At 40.5% G+C, this 16,637-nt stretch overlaps 1 protein-coding gene across 1 annotated transcript; it reads left to right on the forward strand.

Annotated features, from left to right (window-relative positions):
- The first annotated feature begins 1,988 nt into the window (after positions 1–1,988).
- On the forward strand, positions 1,989–16,556 carry LOC148888414 (multidrug and toxin extrusion protein 1-like). The gene is made up of 17 exons (XM_089013008.1): positions 1,989–2,537; positions 2,600–2,701; positions 3,310–3,378; positions 3,456–3,604; positions 3,681–3,723; positions 3,910–3,954; positions 8,335–8,432; positions 8,517–8,614; positions 9,009–9,122; positions 9,931–9,998; positions 10,080–10,188; positions 10,263–10,338; positions 11,814–11,883; positions 11,978–12,110; positions 12,193–12,287; positions 12,366–12,464; positions 14,204–16,556. The coding sequence occupies exons 1-17, from the start codon at positions 2,427–2,429 to the stop codon at positions 14,468–14,470; spliced, it is 1,746 nt and encodes a 581-aa protein (XP_088869134.1). The 5' UTR covers positions 1,989–2,426; the 3' UTR covers positions 14,471–16,556.
- The last annotated feature ends 81 nt before the right edge of the window (positions 16,557–16,637 follow it).

A 16,637-nucleotide genomic window follows, 5' to 3' on the forward strand; every position in this document is an offset into this window, starting at 1 on the left:
AGTTAGATTTTTGTTTTTTTGTTTGTTTTTGAATTACTTTTTTTCCATGCAATGGATGCCGTACCTCGATATGTCTGTCAATGTGGTATTTGCTTCAAATAAGTGATGCACATTATGTAGCTCATAATCATATCATGTTTTGGTCCTTGGTTGTTACCCAGTCACACAACGTCCACCGATCATCTTTCGACAATTACAAGCCGTTAGGCCCTAACGTAACGTTATTATTACGTGGCTGTAAGCGTTGTTTTTTTTCTTCTTGAATTTGGATGTTACACATTGCGACCTCTTCCGCCTCATAGATTTTGTGTTGCCAAGGAGACAGTGAGGCTCCAGATTTGGAACCTTTACTTGTTATTTACTCGATATTTTGCTGACAGCTGAAATGACGTACTCCATCATGCACTGCAACACATTTACGCCCATCCAAGGAAAATGAGATTTCTCTGGAGGGGGGCTTCAAGGCCCTTTTGGGCGCATTTCAACAAGAGCCAATCAGACAAGACAGCACTCGGTCACGCATGGGAATCATTTTGTGTATTTCAGAGCCAACTGCGAGGAAAATAATAATCCCCGGCATGAGATTGCTTGCGTGATGGCAAAGCCAGGCATCAATTGGGAGGAAGTGGAGTCCTTCATCATTAACACGGCAGATACGGAAATGATGTTTTGCTATCTGGGGGTAAACAGGCGACGATGGCTCACTGTCACTCAATGGTGAGTGCTTTACTTTTGCGGCATAAATTCATCCATATATAGTTCAACTAATAACACAGGTTTCACTTGAGAGTGGCCAAAAAAGAGACCCTCAATGTGATTATGCATTAATAGTCATTGAAAGTCGAATGGAGAAAAGGGTCTGACGCTCGCCATAAAACCGGCGTGCATCCTCATTTAGTCTTGTCTCGTCTGTTTGGAACCATGATGCCCTTTACTGTCACACCCTTGACAACATCTGATAATGCTGTCACCAAAGGTAGAATGCTCATAGCATAAAAACAAGAGCATCTCAGTTTTCTTGCCGGGATAGGTTTAACTCATTCACTGCCATTTACAAATTTATTCAGGAATTGAAAATATGACATAGAGCGGCATTCCCAAATGTGTTCGTTTTTTTTCATGCTTGGGTGCCAATAAAGCGTTGGCCATAGCCTCTGGCAATGTTTTTTTCCCTTTCACAAGGGGCCAGCATTTCCTTTTTTTCCAAGTTGGTTCTTTGTTCCAGCTTCAGCTGTTGTTAAAGCGCTATGTAAACCAATATGTCACAAAAAATATATAACTCCAGACCCATGTAATTGAGGAATTAACTCATTGATGAAATAAGATGTATTGAAAGTTTTATGAATGTGTATGTAGTCCTAAAACTCAATATTCTGGAATAAGAATAAATAAGAATAAGAATAATACATTTCATATATAAGCGCCTTTTAAAACTCCTAAGGACACTTTACAGTGTCTAACATTGAATGAGTTCATTTTAGCATGTTGATAAATTTGATGAACAGTGCTGCTCGTCGACTGAACAAATATCCATAGATGCTGTTGACATTAGCATTTAATTGCTGAGACCATTTGAACTTTGTACATGTATTACTCTTTTTCATGTTTTACGTTTTTTCTTCTGTCTCATTAATTTATTGTTTTATTGTTTGTGGTTATAAATATAATCTTTGGTCCATTGATAGCATTTTACATTGGTGGTTGTTTTAAAGTGCTTCATAAATACAATTCAGTTGAGTTAAGTTTATCTCAAACCAAAACAACTCAAAAGCCTGTAAGATGAACATAAGTTTCACATGATGAATTTAAGTTTGACATGGTCATACTAAATTACAGTCATTAGCTAATCAGTTGATTAACACTTCAGTTGATGTATTTCCACAATAGTGTGCACGACCAATCACAATTTCTGAATTTGATCATGTGATCACGACAGTTTAGCCCTTTGGCCCTTGTGATATCATTTCGAGTCGACGGCAAGTGGCAGTCAAAGGCCAAATGGCCTCCCCCTGACAGGAATAAAAACAACGGGTGGATTTTTCAACTTCAGCCATGTTTCACAAACTCAATACTCATTTGACATGGTAGGCACATAAAACGTATTGGACACAAAATGCTTGACACTACTTCCCCTTCAAGCAATATCCTTTTATTCATGCTGACGGTTGTAACTAACTTTACAATTCCTTTCATTCGAAAAGCAGCTTCTAACTGGATAGCCAGCGGCAGCGACAGCAGAAAACAATGACCACTCAAGTTGGTCATGATGAAGATTGACTGACCGCTTGTTGGGTTAGCATAGCGGCTAACTGCCTGGCCTTTAGCTGATTAATTAGTAACCTTTCAGGTTTACATAACACAATCTCTGTGACAGATTGACAAACATTTGAAAGAGAAATACACACACACACGCTTTCTTCACAAACATGGAGAAGGCCATCAGCGACAAAATGTTCTGCTTTGGCTGGATACGTCGCAAGCTTCCGCTGGCCCTCAGGGAAGAGGTGTACCACCTCTTGATGATGATGGGGCCACTGGTAAGGACGTTTGCTTTTATTTTGTCATGATTTGGGAATCACTCATCGGCATGTCTTCCTAGTTGCTAGCTCGAATCCTCAGTTATCTGCTTCCGTTTGTGGTGACCATGTTCTGTGGGCGCCTGGCCAATGAGGTGATGGCCGGCTACGGATTAGCGTCTGCTGTAAGTACGTAGTTGTCCTCAGTGGCTGTGCAATATTGTTTGCTCTTTTCTCGCCAGTTTGTTTTCCACAGTTTCGGATTTTGATGCTTTTCATTCTTTTTTAACTAATTCACCACCATTTATGAATTTATAGTGGAATTGAAAATATGACGTAGAGCGCCTTTCCCGAATGTGTTCGGGTTTTGTTTTTTCCTTGCTTGGGTGCCGATAAATCGCTGGCAAGACCTCTGATTTTTTTTTTCTTCCACAAGGGGGCAGCATTTCCCTTTTTTCCATGTGAGCGCTTTGTTCCATCTTCAGCTGGCACATTGGATTGGATTGGATATGCCTTTATTCGTCTCACAGTGGAGAAATTTCCATTTCACAGCAGCAAAGTGATGAAAGGAATGAAAGTAGAAAAAAAATACATGAGCTGCTGGAAAGGCAGCCACTCTCGCGGTGCCGTCTTGAAGTCAAAAGAACAAAAAAAACGTAATAACAATATGACAGTATAGAGACAATATGACAAAACAAAGACACAGTTTGAGGAAATGAAATAAATGAGTAGAAAAACAAAATACAGCAAATACAACAAAATATACAATGTTGTTTGTTTCTTTCTTTTCTAGACTGTCAATGTGACCACCGCAGCAACAGGTCTGGGTTTGGGGTTCGCGCTTGACACTTTGGTTGCTCAGGTCTGGGAAAACTCACTTTTACGTTGAAGTCCAGCACATTTAACCTTTAAACGTTATATACTACCAACATGCGACAGACCTTTGGCGGTAGGAACCTGCTGAGAGTGGGTGTGATGCTGCAGCGAGGGATCATCATCCTGCTGTTGTTCTGTCTGCCTTGCTGTGGTCTGCTCCTGAATGCCCAGAGTCTCCTGCTGCTCATGGGCCAGGACCCCGAGGTCACCCGGTAACTCGTGTTGACGACATCAGCGACATAATCGTCCCAAACGTGTGGGTCCTCACGCTGACCTTTGTGATTTCAGAATCGCACAATTGTATATCACGGCACACCTCCCAGCAATTCCAGTAAGTTTTCCTTTTTGACATTTGGGCCTATTGTGATGCAATGGCTGTGATATTAAGGCAAATTGCCCCTGAAGGCTTCAAGGAGCAAAAGCAGATTTTTTTTTCTGATGCAAATTTAACCCTCTGGATCTATGAATGTCTTCTGATGTGACTAATAAATATCTCTCCGTCAATCTGCACTTTTAGGCAATGTTTCTATATCACCTGCAAGTGTCCTACCTTCAGAATCAGGTACTCAAACACACATACTCCCTTCATAATATGACTTCCGTCATCATTGTTACTTCACCAAGTCAAATAGCATTTTAAGGGCTTTACAATGCTTCATCACTCATCGCACTTTGGAGGGTTGTTCACACAGGTGCAAAACCTAACCCCCTCCTCCAAAAAAAATTGTATTTTGGACAGCCATCCTCATTTCAAGCTCATATAACTCCAGACCCATACAATTTGGGAATTTACTCTTTATTTCTGATGAAAGAAGAGAGTCTATAAGCCTAGGACTGCACCTTAAACGTTAGAATCTAAGGTTTAAGGTGTAGTCCTAAAACTCAATATTCTGTGGTTCCTGAAATTCGAGTCACAAGGACAAAAACTCTGGCACTGGAGTGGACACATTTTTGCACATCGTCTGGCAGTGAATTAGTTAAAAGGGCAATTCCACGTTCATTTGCTTCCAAAACAAAATACATCTACTGTGTGATATTTTTCCATCATGCCATGGAACACAAAACTGCAAGAACTTAACTTTACAGGGTCAAAGATTTCCTTGGTTGGCTTACATATTTGCATGGACGTTTAGTTGCTAAGCAAAGGTTCATGTTGGCTCAAACAAAATTGCACCATATCCATCCACGAGGGACTAAATAAAACACTTGAATGAAACAGAATGCAAATCATGTAACCATCATGGTTTTGCAACCGTTTTTTTATTTCAATTGAACAGACATTTTGCTATTCCTTCTGTTGTGCTCACATTGGCCACCTGGAAGCGGTATAATGCATACATTGAACTCCTGAGTATGTCACAATACCCATCAGAATTGTTCTTTTCAGAAGAAAAATGACATATTTTGGCTTGTATTATTAGATTTGCTGTTTATCGGTGTTGCATCGCCATTTGTGATCCAACATCAGTTGCTTAACTCAATCCCTGCCAGACGTGCAAAAATGTGTTCACTCCAGTGCCAGGGTTTTTGTCATTTTCATTCAAATTCCAGGACCCTCAGAATATTGAGTTTTATGACTACATCAACATTCAATGCAGCGTAAGAAACTTTTAGACTCTCTTCTTTCATCAGAAAAAAACAAAAACAAAAACAGTTAATTCCTAAATTATATGAGTCTGGAGTTATATGAGCTTGAAATGAGGGTGGATGTCCAAAATACAATGCAATACATACATATTGGTTTATATAGCGCTTCAACTGAAGCTGGAACAAAGTGCTAACATGCTTGGAAAAGGGGAAATGCTGCCCCCTTGTGGAAGGGAAACTTACGTCCAATTTCCCACCTCCCATTCATCGCCAAAATTCTTGAAAAGACAGTTGTGTCCCAGCTTCACTCACACCTCACTCACAATAACCTGTACGAACAATTCCAGTCTGGTTTCCGCCCCCGCCACAGTACTGAATCGGCTCTCATAAAAATCACGAATGATCTTTTTATGGCAGCCGATGCCGGTTCACTCTCCATCCTCATCCTTTTCGACCTGACCTCAGCCTTTGACACCATTTCCCACCCTATCCTGCTCGACAGACTTTCCACCCTAGGCATCACACATACCCCACTCCGCTGGTTTCGTTCCTATCTCTCTGATCGCTCACAATTCATCCAAATCAACTCGTTCACCTCACGGTCCTCTCCTGTGTCCTCTGGTGTGCCTCAAGGGTCTGTCCTGGGGCCACTTCTCTTTATTATCTACCTGCTTCCTCTTGGCAATATTTTCCGTAAGTTTGGCATTCACTTTCACTGCTTCGCAGATGACACCCAACTCTACCTCTCCAGCAAACCCGACGCCTCTCTTCCACCTTCATCCCTCTCACTTTGCCTCTCAGAAATTAAATCCTGGCTTTCCCATAACTTTCTCAAGCTTAACAGTGACAAAACCAAACTTCTCCTTGTCGGTACCAAATCCACCCTCCACAAAACTAACAGTTTCTCTCTCACCATTGACAGTTCAACCGTGTCCCCCTCCCCTCAGGTCAAGAGCCTGGGTGTCATCCTCGATAGCTCACTATCTTTTCAGTCCCATATAAATAACATAACTCGGTCTGCTTATTTCCACCTCCGTAATATTAACCGTCTCCGTCCCTCGCTCACCCCTCACACCGCTGCCATCCTTATCCACAGTCTCGTCACCTCCCGCATCGATTATTGCAACGCACTTCTCTTCGGTATCAACCAGAAATTTCTCCATAAACTCCAACTCGTCCAAAATTCTTCAGCACGGATCATCACTAGAACCCCCTCCTTTCACCACATCACCCCTGTCCTCCAGCAACTCCACTGGCTACCTGTTAAACATCGAATCAAATTCAAAATACTTCTGTTTACATTCAAAGCCATCCATAACCTTGCCCCTCCCTATCTTTCTGACCTGCTTCAAATCTCTGTTCCCTCTCGGTCCCTCAGATCCTCGTCCTCCCTTCACCTCTATGTGCCCTCTGCCCGTCTCACCACGATGGGATGCAGAGCTTTCAGCCGCTCTGCTCCCAAACTCTGGAATTCTCTTCCACCCAACATCCGCAATATTGACTCCCTCCCTATTTTCAAGGCTCACCTCAAAACCCACTTGTTTAAAATTGCTTTCAATGTATAGTTCTATCTGCTATTTTATTATGTATCATTTTACTTATGGTTTTATTGTTATGTGCTTTGTTTTATTGTTTTTATTGTAAAGTGTCCTTGGGTGTTTTGAAAGGCGCTTGAAATAACATGTATTATTATTATTATTATTATTATTATTATTATTATTATTATTAAAAACATTGGCAGAGGTCTGGCCAGTGATTTATCGGCACCGCAGCAAAAATAACCTAAACCCAAACAAATTTGGGAATGTCGCTGTACATATTATGTTCAATTCGGGAATGGCAATGAATGAGTTAAAGATTTAACACACCGCAACAATGATCGTTTTCATTAACTACTACTACAATGTTTGTTTTGTGTGTGTAATTGTTAGCAAGATAAACAACCTTATACAAAGCAAAAGATTGTGGTTGTCGGCCAAACAATGTTGCTAAAAACTTGGGGTCCTGGTAGCTTGGGGCACTAATGTTTGATAAACCACCCATTGATGAGAAGGTTTCTTCAGCCGTCATCTGTACAAAAGTGAAGGTTTCGGACGTTTCGCCTCCTATCCAAGAGGCTTCGTCAGCGAACTAAAGTCTGACTGGTCGTATCGGCCCCATTTATATATCCCTAATGTCCAGACATGGTGGCGCCGGACACAGCTATGATAGGTCCCTACTCTCAGGTTGGGGGGGGCAAGGGACCCCTCCCTGTGGCCCCACTGATTGTTCCTACATTCCTGACTAACGACTGGCCTATTACCCCCACTCCCCCCGGTATCACCTCATCAGCATAATGACCCTCATCAGCAGTCAAAACATATCAGGAGAGCACTCACTAACTGTGGGTACCCTCAGTGGTCATTCAACAAATGTCAGAAAGAAAGAATAGCGAACGAAACCAATAATTCTCAAGATTCAAAAAGGAGAGGAGTAGCAGTACCGTACATTGCAGGAGTTTCTGAAAAATTACAAAGAGTCCTTTGGCAACATAAAATTCCTACTTATTTCAAACCGATAAACACGTTAAGGCAAAAATTAGTGCATCCAAAAGATAGGCTACCAAATGAAAAACAAAGTAATGTAGTTTATTCCATACATTGTAAGAATGAAAATTGTAAAGAGCAGTACATTGGGGAGACTCAACAAATTCTCAAAAAAAGACTTTATCAACATCGCAGGGATACTACTAGTGGGCCTCAATCGGCAGTACATTTGCACCTAAAAGCTAGCAACCACTCATTTGACGACAATGAGGTTAAAATCTTAGCGAAAGAACATAGATGGTTTGAAAGGGGGGTAAAAGAGGCGATTCTTATAAAACAACAAAATCCTTCATTAAACCGGTCTGGTGGGGTGAGGTTCAATTTGGATCGTTCATACAATAGCCTGCTTAGGCAAAACAGGTTAGGCAACTTTCGCAATGCTGATGAGGGTCGTTATGCTGATGAGGTGATACCGGGGGGAGTGGGGGTAATAGGCCAGTCGTTAGTCAGGAATGTAGGAACAATCAGTGGGGCCACAGGGAGGGGTCCCTTGCCCCCCCCCCCCAACCTGAGAGTAGGGACCTATCATAGCTGTGTCCGGCGCCACCATGTCTGGACATTAGGGATATATAAATGGGGCCGATACGACCAGTCAGACTTTAGTTCGCTGACGAAGCCTCTTGGATAGGAGGCGAAACGTCCGAAACCTTCACTTTTGTACAGATGACGGCTGAAGAAACCTTCTCATCGATGGACCACTCCTGTACGACTGAGAGCTTACACAGACGTAAACCACCCATTGTTATTGAACTCTGCTTTCATCATTTCAGGGCATAATTCTGCCACAGATGTACACCACCGCCTTGGCGAATGTGGCAAACTTACTAACGAATTACATCTTTATTAGCGTGCTTGATTTTGGTGTTTAGTAAGTCAAATGCACACACACACACACACACATGTGTAAACTGTATATGTTGTGGTGGAATATATTTCTGATATTTTCTTTCAGTGGCTCTGCAGCAGCTAGCACCCTGTCCGAAATATACGCCTGCACCTTCCTGTTTGCTTACATCTGGTGGAAGAAACTGCATAAAACGACATGGGGAGGTGACCTAATCGTCTATAACTGTATACAAAAGTCAAGAAATCTTCTTTTACAATTATAATGCCCATTTAAGTTTTACTTTAGAAAATGCATGTACAGTAAAGTCTCGTTATATCGATATCGGTTATATCGATAGTACTGCTTATTACGATACTATTTATATGAACGCAAGGAGAAAGTTTCCATGCCGCAGGATCGGATATATCGATAGTCCGGTTATATCGATATTTTTCCGACTCCCGAGAATATCGATATAACGAGACTTTACTGTAGTTGCCATTGACAACGCTACAAAACGTGCAACATATCACAGCAATCTCCAGATGTTGCAGCGCCCGTGCCTAATGTCACGAGTGGCATAAGGCTTGAGAAGTGGGTGTCTCGCCCCCCCTGCAGGCTTTTCTCTGGAGTCGCTGCAGGAATGGGGCTCCTTCATGGAACTGGCCATCCCCAGCACACTTATGACGTGTTTTGAATGGTGGATTTATGAATTTGGGGGATTCTTTGCAGGTAAAACACTCATCATAGAGCATTTGGATTATTTTTTAGATTATAAATTAAAATGTTTTCGATGCTTTTCCGTGATTTTTTTTTTTTCATTGTATGATGTCAAATTAACTCATTCACTGCCATTCACGAATATATTCGAGAATTGAAAATATGACAAAGAGCGACATTCCCGAATTAGTACGGGTTTTGTTTTTTCATGCTTCGGTGCCGATAAAGCGCTGGCCATGGCCTCTGGCAATGTTTATTCCCTTCTATAAAGGTGCATCATTTCCCTTTTTTCCATGTGAGCACTTTGTTCCACCTTCAGCTGTTGATAAAACGCTATATAAACCCATGTCTGTATTGCATTGCATTTTAGACAGCCGCCCTCATTTCAAGCTCATATAACTCCATACCCATATAGTTTAGGAATTAACTCTTTTTTTTCTGATGAAAGAACGGAGTCTAAAGTTTCTTACACTGCATTGAATGGTGATGTAGTCCTAAAACTCAATATTCTGTGGGTCCTGGAGTTCGGGTGACAATGACAAAAACCCTGGCACTGGAGTGGATACATTTTTGTATGTTTGGCGGTGACTTAGTTAATTCAATTTTATGCTCTTAAACTTATTTTGTGACAACTGTCCATCCAGTTATTTTAAAACTTCCAGAGGGCATGACCAGCGCTTTATCGGCACCCAAGCCTGAAAAAACAACACCCGAACAAATTCGGAAATGGCGCTCTACCTCATATTGTCAATTCCCGAATAAATTCGTGAATGTCAGTGAATGAGTTAAATATTGCTTTTTTTTTTATCCTGCATGGCAGGTATGCTGGGTAACATTGAGCTTGCGGTCCATCATGCCTTGATCACAGTGGCAAACTTAAACTACATGGTAGGGTGAGGAAACCTTGTGCAGGTTTTGTCTTATCATACAGTCAAGACCACTGACAAGACATTTCATCCAAAATTGCAGGTGACCCTTGGCATCCAAGCTGCGGCCTGCGCTCGGGTGGGCAATGCGCTCGGCTGCGGTGACACGGCAGAAGCGATCCTCACTTGCAAGGTGGCGCTGTTTCTTTCAGGTCAGGCGGTTTGTTGCTTGTTTGTTGTTACTGCGCGTGGTCTGGCATCGCGTGACGTTATTATTTGTTTGTAGTCACATTTGCCATTGTTCAAGCCACCGTGCTGGGAGCCACTAAATCTGTCGTGGGCCACCTCTTCACCTCCGATCCGTAAGTATCTTGGCGATAATATTACACCTTGCTTGATTTTAACTCATTCACTGCCATTCACGAATTTATTCGGGAATTGAAAATATGATGTAGAGCGCTATTCCTGAATTTGTTTGGGTTTTGGAGAATTGAAACTCGTTCAGTGAGAATTAGTTGAAATTTGATTTAGGATTGAGCCTTGGGGTGCACCTAAAAAGCAAATGATCAGATTTATCGAATAATAAATGCAAGAAGATAAGTCGCCCTAAATTCACTACTACATAAAATATAATGTATTCAAAATGTTTTTTTCACTCATTCACTCCCTCTGACAAATGTATTTGGGAATTGAAAATATGACGTAGAGCGCCATTCCTGAATTTGTTCGGGTTTTGCTTTTTCATTCTTGGGTCCCAAGAAAGCGCTGGCCATGGGCAATGTTTTTTCTTTTCCATTTCTTTTCCCTTTTTCCACGTTCGCGCTTTGTTCTAGCTTTAGCTGTTAAAGCGCTATGTAAACCAATATATATGTATTGACTGCTATCTCAAAAGACATCTATTATAGCTAGTTAGTTTTGAGTTACTTCCGGGTTGAGTGAATGCTGGCTCGTGTTCCTATCTAATAGCTATCTTGCTAGATAGCTATCTATTTGCTATCTATTAGCTGTCTGGCTAGCTATTAGTTATCTATTAGCTAGCTAGCTAACTTTCTATCTATTTGAGTCACTTCCGGGTTGAGTGAACACTGGCTCATGTTGCAATCTATTAGCTAGCTAGCTAGCTATATATTTGCTATCTATTAGCTATCTAGCTAACTATTAGTCATCTACTAGCTGGCTAGCTAACTTTCTATCTATTTGAGTGATTCCGGGTTGAGTGAACGCTGGCGCATGTGGCTGCCACTGCTCACGCACAGAAAAACTTATCCTGTGACTGTAAAGTGACCTTTTGAGTTTTGAAAGGCGCTTATAAATTAAATGTATTATTATTATTATTATTATTATTATTATTATTATTATTATTATTGCATTGTATTCTGGACAGCCACCCTCATTTTGAACTGATATAACTCATGACCCATATAATTTAGGAATTAACTCATTTTTGCCGATGAAAGAAGAGAGTTTCTTATGCTGCATTGAATGTCGATGTAGTCCTAAAACTCAATATTCTGTGGGTCCTGGAATTTGAGTGAAAATGACAATAACCCTGGCACTGGAGTGGACACATTTTTGCACGTCTGGCAGTGAATTAGTTTATTTTTAAGAGCCACAATACCATCTGAACTGGTCACCAGTCAGTCATATCGCAAATATAGAGACAACCATTCACACCCACGATCACCATCAATGAACGGGAACCAGCAAACAAGTCATCATCATCGACTATTTTCATGTGGGTTGATTTGTGTTCCTTCTGTGTGTGGATTGTTCTAAAATCTACAGAGTAATAAAAAATGTATTGATGTCAAATTCGCCCTGCGCGACCACCTTTCAGGAAGATCATCAATCTTCTGTCTCGCTTGATGAGCATTTACTGCTTCCTACAGTTATTTGACGGAATCATGGTGGGTAGCAAACACGTCAATCCATACAGAAATATGTTTTAAAACGTGTACCATAGCCATAGATATAAATGGTTTGCTGCTTGTTTGATTTCAGGGTGTGTCTGCAGGCATCTTTATGGGAACCGGTAAGCAAAAGATAGCTGCAATGTCTAACTTCATCGGCCACTATTGCATCGGACTCTCCATCGGCATTGTGCTGATGTTTGTCTACAGATTCAACATTTTAGGTGTTTACCCGATTACTTTTTTGAACACAAACAACATATCGGGTGTTCATCTTTCAGTGTTTTGGTTATTTTGATTCCGCAGGTTTCTGGTTGGGGCTCCTGGTTTCTGTGATTCTTCAATCCGCCTTTTACTTAGTGGTCATATTCAAACTCAACTGGAAGAGTATCACGGAAGAGGTGCAAGTGTGGGCTGTCAATGAGATTTGAAAAATAATGTTTCTAATAAGTATATGTTAAGTGTTTGTTGGTTTGCAGGCGTTGAAACGAGCCCAATCAAAGACAAGTGTACCACTACTGGATACGAGTGTTGCAACGAATAACCAAAGCGGGGAGCAGATACAATTGCAGCACAGTGTAAGTGAAACGCTTTTTTGTCTCGCTTATTTTCTGATTGACAAGCAATGTTTGGGACAACGACATTTAAATATAAGGCCATTACTAACAACAACTGTACTGTATTTGGGGTATGAATCAGGATTTGTATACCAATACAATTTTGGCAGTTAGTTTGGTCATTATCATTCTAAATAACAGAATAAGAAGTGAGAAACCAAGCCAAGATGTTTGTTGTGCGGCCCCCGGTTGTGGTTTCATAAAATGGACTGACTGATTGATTTAGTGCACGAGGAACTGAATAGGTACCGTATTTTCCGGTGTATAAGGCTCACTTTAGTATGAGGCGCAACCCCAATGTATGGTGTATTTTCAAACTTTTTCCATATATATGGCCCACCGGAATCACCTTCAATGAATGGAAAACGTTTTACGAATATAATATATAAATACAGTGATACCTCTGTTTACAAACCCCTTGGCTTACGAACGTTTCGGTTTACAAACGTTACATTTATGAAAATTTTACCTTGGCATACAAACTTTACCTTGGAATACGAACTTTTTTTGTACACGGAGCTGCCTCAATAAGTGATGTGTCGTTCGCGAACGAGCCCGTTCTTCAAACAACAAAATGGCAGCCGACTGTTTTTGCCCTCTATTCCCCGCCCCCAGTCTTCGGTTAAGGCCATGGATTGGTCAAGAACACTGCAATGAGGGGGGGTGGTTTAAACATTAAAGAGACAGGCAGACGACAGTGAGAGAGTTTCAACTTTGATAGTTCAAAGACAGAGTGTAGACTGCAAGGTTAAAATATACCATCAATGAGGCTTCGCAAACAACCCGCACAAGCCATCTGTACACTTGTTGCAAAAAGCTATCAACCCAGCTAAACAGAACACAATTGATGAGGAACTAAATACAATTATCACAGAGAAAACACCTACAAGGACTCATTCCTCAAGATGGTGAAAGAAGAAGGTTACGTTCCTCATCAAGTGTTTAATGCTGATGAAACCGGCCACTCCATTCGATCAAGCCATCAAACGACTTTATGATACAGTTTATTTCTTTAATTATAATACCATACCACATTTTTTTATATATTTATATTTTGTGTAGTTTTAAGGCATAGAAAATTAGAAAGTAGAAAATTATGTTTTATGGAGACCTGGGAACGGATTATTTTCATTTTAATGGTTTCCTATGGGAAAATAATTTTTGGGATACACACTTTTCGCCTTACACACTCTGTCTTGGAACCAATTAAGTTCGTAAGCCAAGGTATCACCGTCTATACAAGTTTTCCAATTATAAGGCACACTACATTATAAGGCACTACAGTAGAGGCTGGGGTAACGCACTACTTCTTCTACAGGGGGAAATGGAGTCTTCACAGTAGTTGCGAGACCTGTTGTGGCTCAATATTACTTCATATAAAGGACACCTGCGTATAAGGCGCAGGGTCATCTTTTGAAGAAAATGAAGGTTTTTGGGTGCACCTTATACTCCAGAAAATACAGTAACTGAATGACAAGTGACTGACCAAACCAATGAACTTAAAAACTGACCAAGTGAGAGATATTAGAGGATGCTATATAAATCAATATTTATTGTATTGTATTGTATTGTATTGTATTGTATTACATTGTATTGTATTGTATTGTATTGTATTGTATTGTATTGTATTGTATTGTATTTTGACGTATTTTGACCTAATGGAGTATTTTGTGCTTGTATCTGATTTAAAAAAACTCAAGTCAAGAGAGCACGGCAGCACCCAACGTCCCAACGTTAGCCAGGAGAGTCCGCCCGATGGGAAGGAGCAAGCCAGGCGTCTCTCTGTTTCCCAGCTTATTCTCCGCCGAGGCATCACCATGGTTACGGCACTGGGCCTCCTGGTCGTGGGTACTTGTGTGCACATACTGGTTCCACCTCCCGAGGGCACGCTTCTGATCCACGGCAACCTCACGAGCAGCAATGACACTCTCAGTCTTCTGAAAACTTTTCCCATGCGGGACTGGTGAAGATGGGATGCATTTTCAGTGAGCCACCATCTTTCTTGTCAAGATAAGGCTTTGAAAATGGAGTTTTTAGCATCAGCATGGCGTTTTGTGTAGCTACAGGCTAAATTTAAGTGCAATTTTACTTGTTTGATTTTAGTTTCCTTTTTTTTTGCCAGTATTCTTGTATTAAATAAAAAGAAGTACCGTATTGTCCTGTGTGTAAGGCGCACAGAAAAGCCTTGATTTTCTTCAAAAGATGACCCTGCGCCTTATACGCCCATGCACTTTATATGTAAAGTAATATTGAGCCATAACTACTGTCAGCAGCCAGAACTCCATTTCCCCCCGTACAAGAGGTAGTGCATAAAATGAGCCTCTACTGTAGCGCCTTATAATGTGGTGTGCCTTATACTGTATTTGGAAAAAATATATATATTTGTATATTATACAGTAAAGTCTCGTTATATCGATATCGGATATATCGATAGTCCCGGTTATATCGATACTATTTCTATGCACGCACGGAGAAAATTACATGCAAACAGGGTCGGATATATCGATAGTCCCGGTTATATCGATATTTTTTCGGACTCCCTTGAATATCGATATAACGAGACTTTACTGTATTTATAAAACATTTTAATTCATTGAAGGTGCACCGTATTGTCCAGTGCGCCTAATACACTATATAGTAAAAGTTTGAAAATACACTATTCATTAGCGGTGCGCCTTATACACCAGAAAATACGGTAATGATTATGAATGTATTTTCTCCATTATGAAAGCATAAAATACCTTTTTTCATGCAATTGAGAAATATCTCCAACTGGTTCATGTCGAACCTCACTCTCCATCTTCTTCTTTTCCTTTCGGTTTTTCCCTTCAAGGAGTCGCCACAGCAAATCAATGGTCTCCATCTTTTGAGGTTTGATCCGCATGTTTGTTTTGGCCAAGCTTTTACATCGGTTGCCCTTCCTGACACAACCCTGTGTATTTATCCGGGCTTGGGACCGGCACAAGAAGACTTATGTCCCTTTGTGGCTACAGAACAAGCAACTCGCTCAGTAAAATGCTCCCAATCACAAAATGGTCATTGGCACAGCAACGTTCAAAAAAGCAAAAACTATACTCATCATTTGCCATAAACAAGCTAAATAATTGTGTGTGTGTGTGGGGCGGGGGGTCATGATATATACAATAAAGTCTCATTATATCGATATTCAAGGGAGTCCGAAAAAATATCGATATAACCGGGACTATCGATATATCCGACCCTGTTTGCATGTAATTTTCTCCGTGCGTGCATAGAAATAGTATCGATATAACCAGGACTATCGATATATCCGATATCGATATAACGAGACTTTACTGTACTACATTCAAATAAAGTTTGAATAATAGTTAATAAAAGTTATTTAATCACATGGTAGAATTGAAACTCGTGCGGTGAGAATTAGTCGAAATGGGATTTAGGATTGAGCCTTGAGGTGCACCTAAAAAGCAATCCATTAGATTTATAGAAGAATAAATGCAAGAAGATAGCTCACCCAAAAATCACTACTATATAAAATATTTTTTAATGAATAGCTTCCTCACTGAACAGTTTTTCATAAATTTCTATAATAATAAATGTGAAAGAAGACTCATATAAAGTGCTTAACTCATCCAAAGTGCTTAACTCATTCACTGCCATTAACTGAATTAGTTGAAAATATGACGTTGAGCGCCATTCCTGAATTTGTTCGGGTTTTGTTTTTTATGCTTGGGTGCCGATAAAGCACTAGCCTTGGCCTCAGGCAGTTTTTTTCTTTTCCACAAGGGAGCATCATTTTCCCTTTTTCCATGTTAGTGCTTTGTTCCAGCTTCAGCGGTTGTTAAAGTGTGATATAAACCAATATGTATGGATTGCATTGTATTATGGAGAGCCACCCTCATTTCAAACTCCTATAACTCCAGACCCAGATCATTTAGAAATTAACTATTTTTTTCTGATGAAAGAAAAGAGACTAAGGTTTCTGATGCTGTATTGAATGTTTATGTCGTCTTAAAACTCAGTATTCCGTGGGTCGTGGAATTAAAGTGACAATTACAAAAACCCTGGCACTGGAGTGGGCACAATTTTGCACATCTGGCAGTGAATGAGTTAATAAATAGCTTCCTTATTGAACAGTTTTTCATAAATTTATAC

Source organism: Hippocampus bargibanti, linkage group LG14, assembly GCF_051943395.1.
Source record: "Hippocampus bargibanti isolate YZ-2025 linkage group LG14, ASM5194339v1, whole genome shotgun sequence".
In the NCBI taxonomy this organism is placed as follows: Eukaryota; Metazoa; Chordata; class Actinopteri; order Syngnathiformes; family Syngnathidae; genus Hippocampus; species Hippocampus bargibanti.

What these genes read in the sequence shown, in the direction of transcription:
- LOC148888414 (XM_089013008.1), top strand. Translation starts at nt 2,427, where the DNA reads ATGGAGAAGGCCATCAGCGACAAAATGTTCTGCTTTGGCTGGATACGT. An exon ending in ATTTGGGGGATTCTTTGCAG is followed by an intron (nt 9,123 to 9,930) that starts GTAAAACACTCA and finishes CCTGCATGGCAG; the next exon opens with GTATGCTGGGTAACATTGAG. An exon ending in AGTTATTTGACGGAATCATG is followed by an intron (nt 11,884 to 11,977) that starts GTGGGTAGCAAA and finishes GTTTGATTTCAG; the next exon opens with GGTGTGTCTGCAGGCATCTT.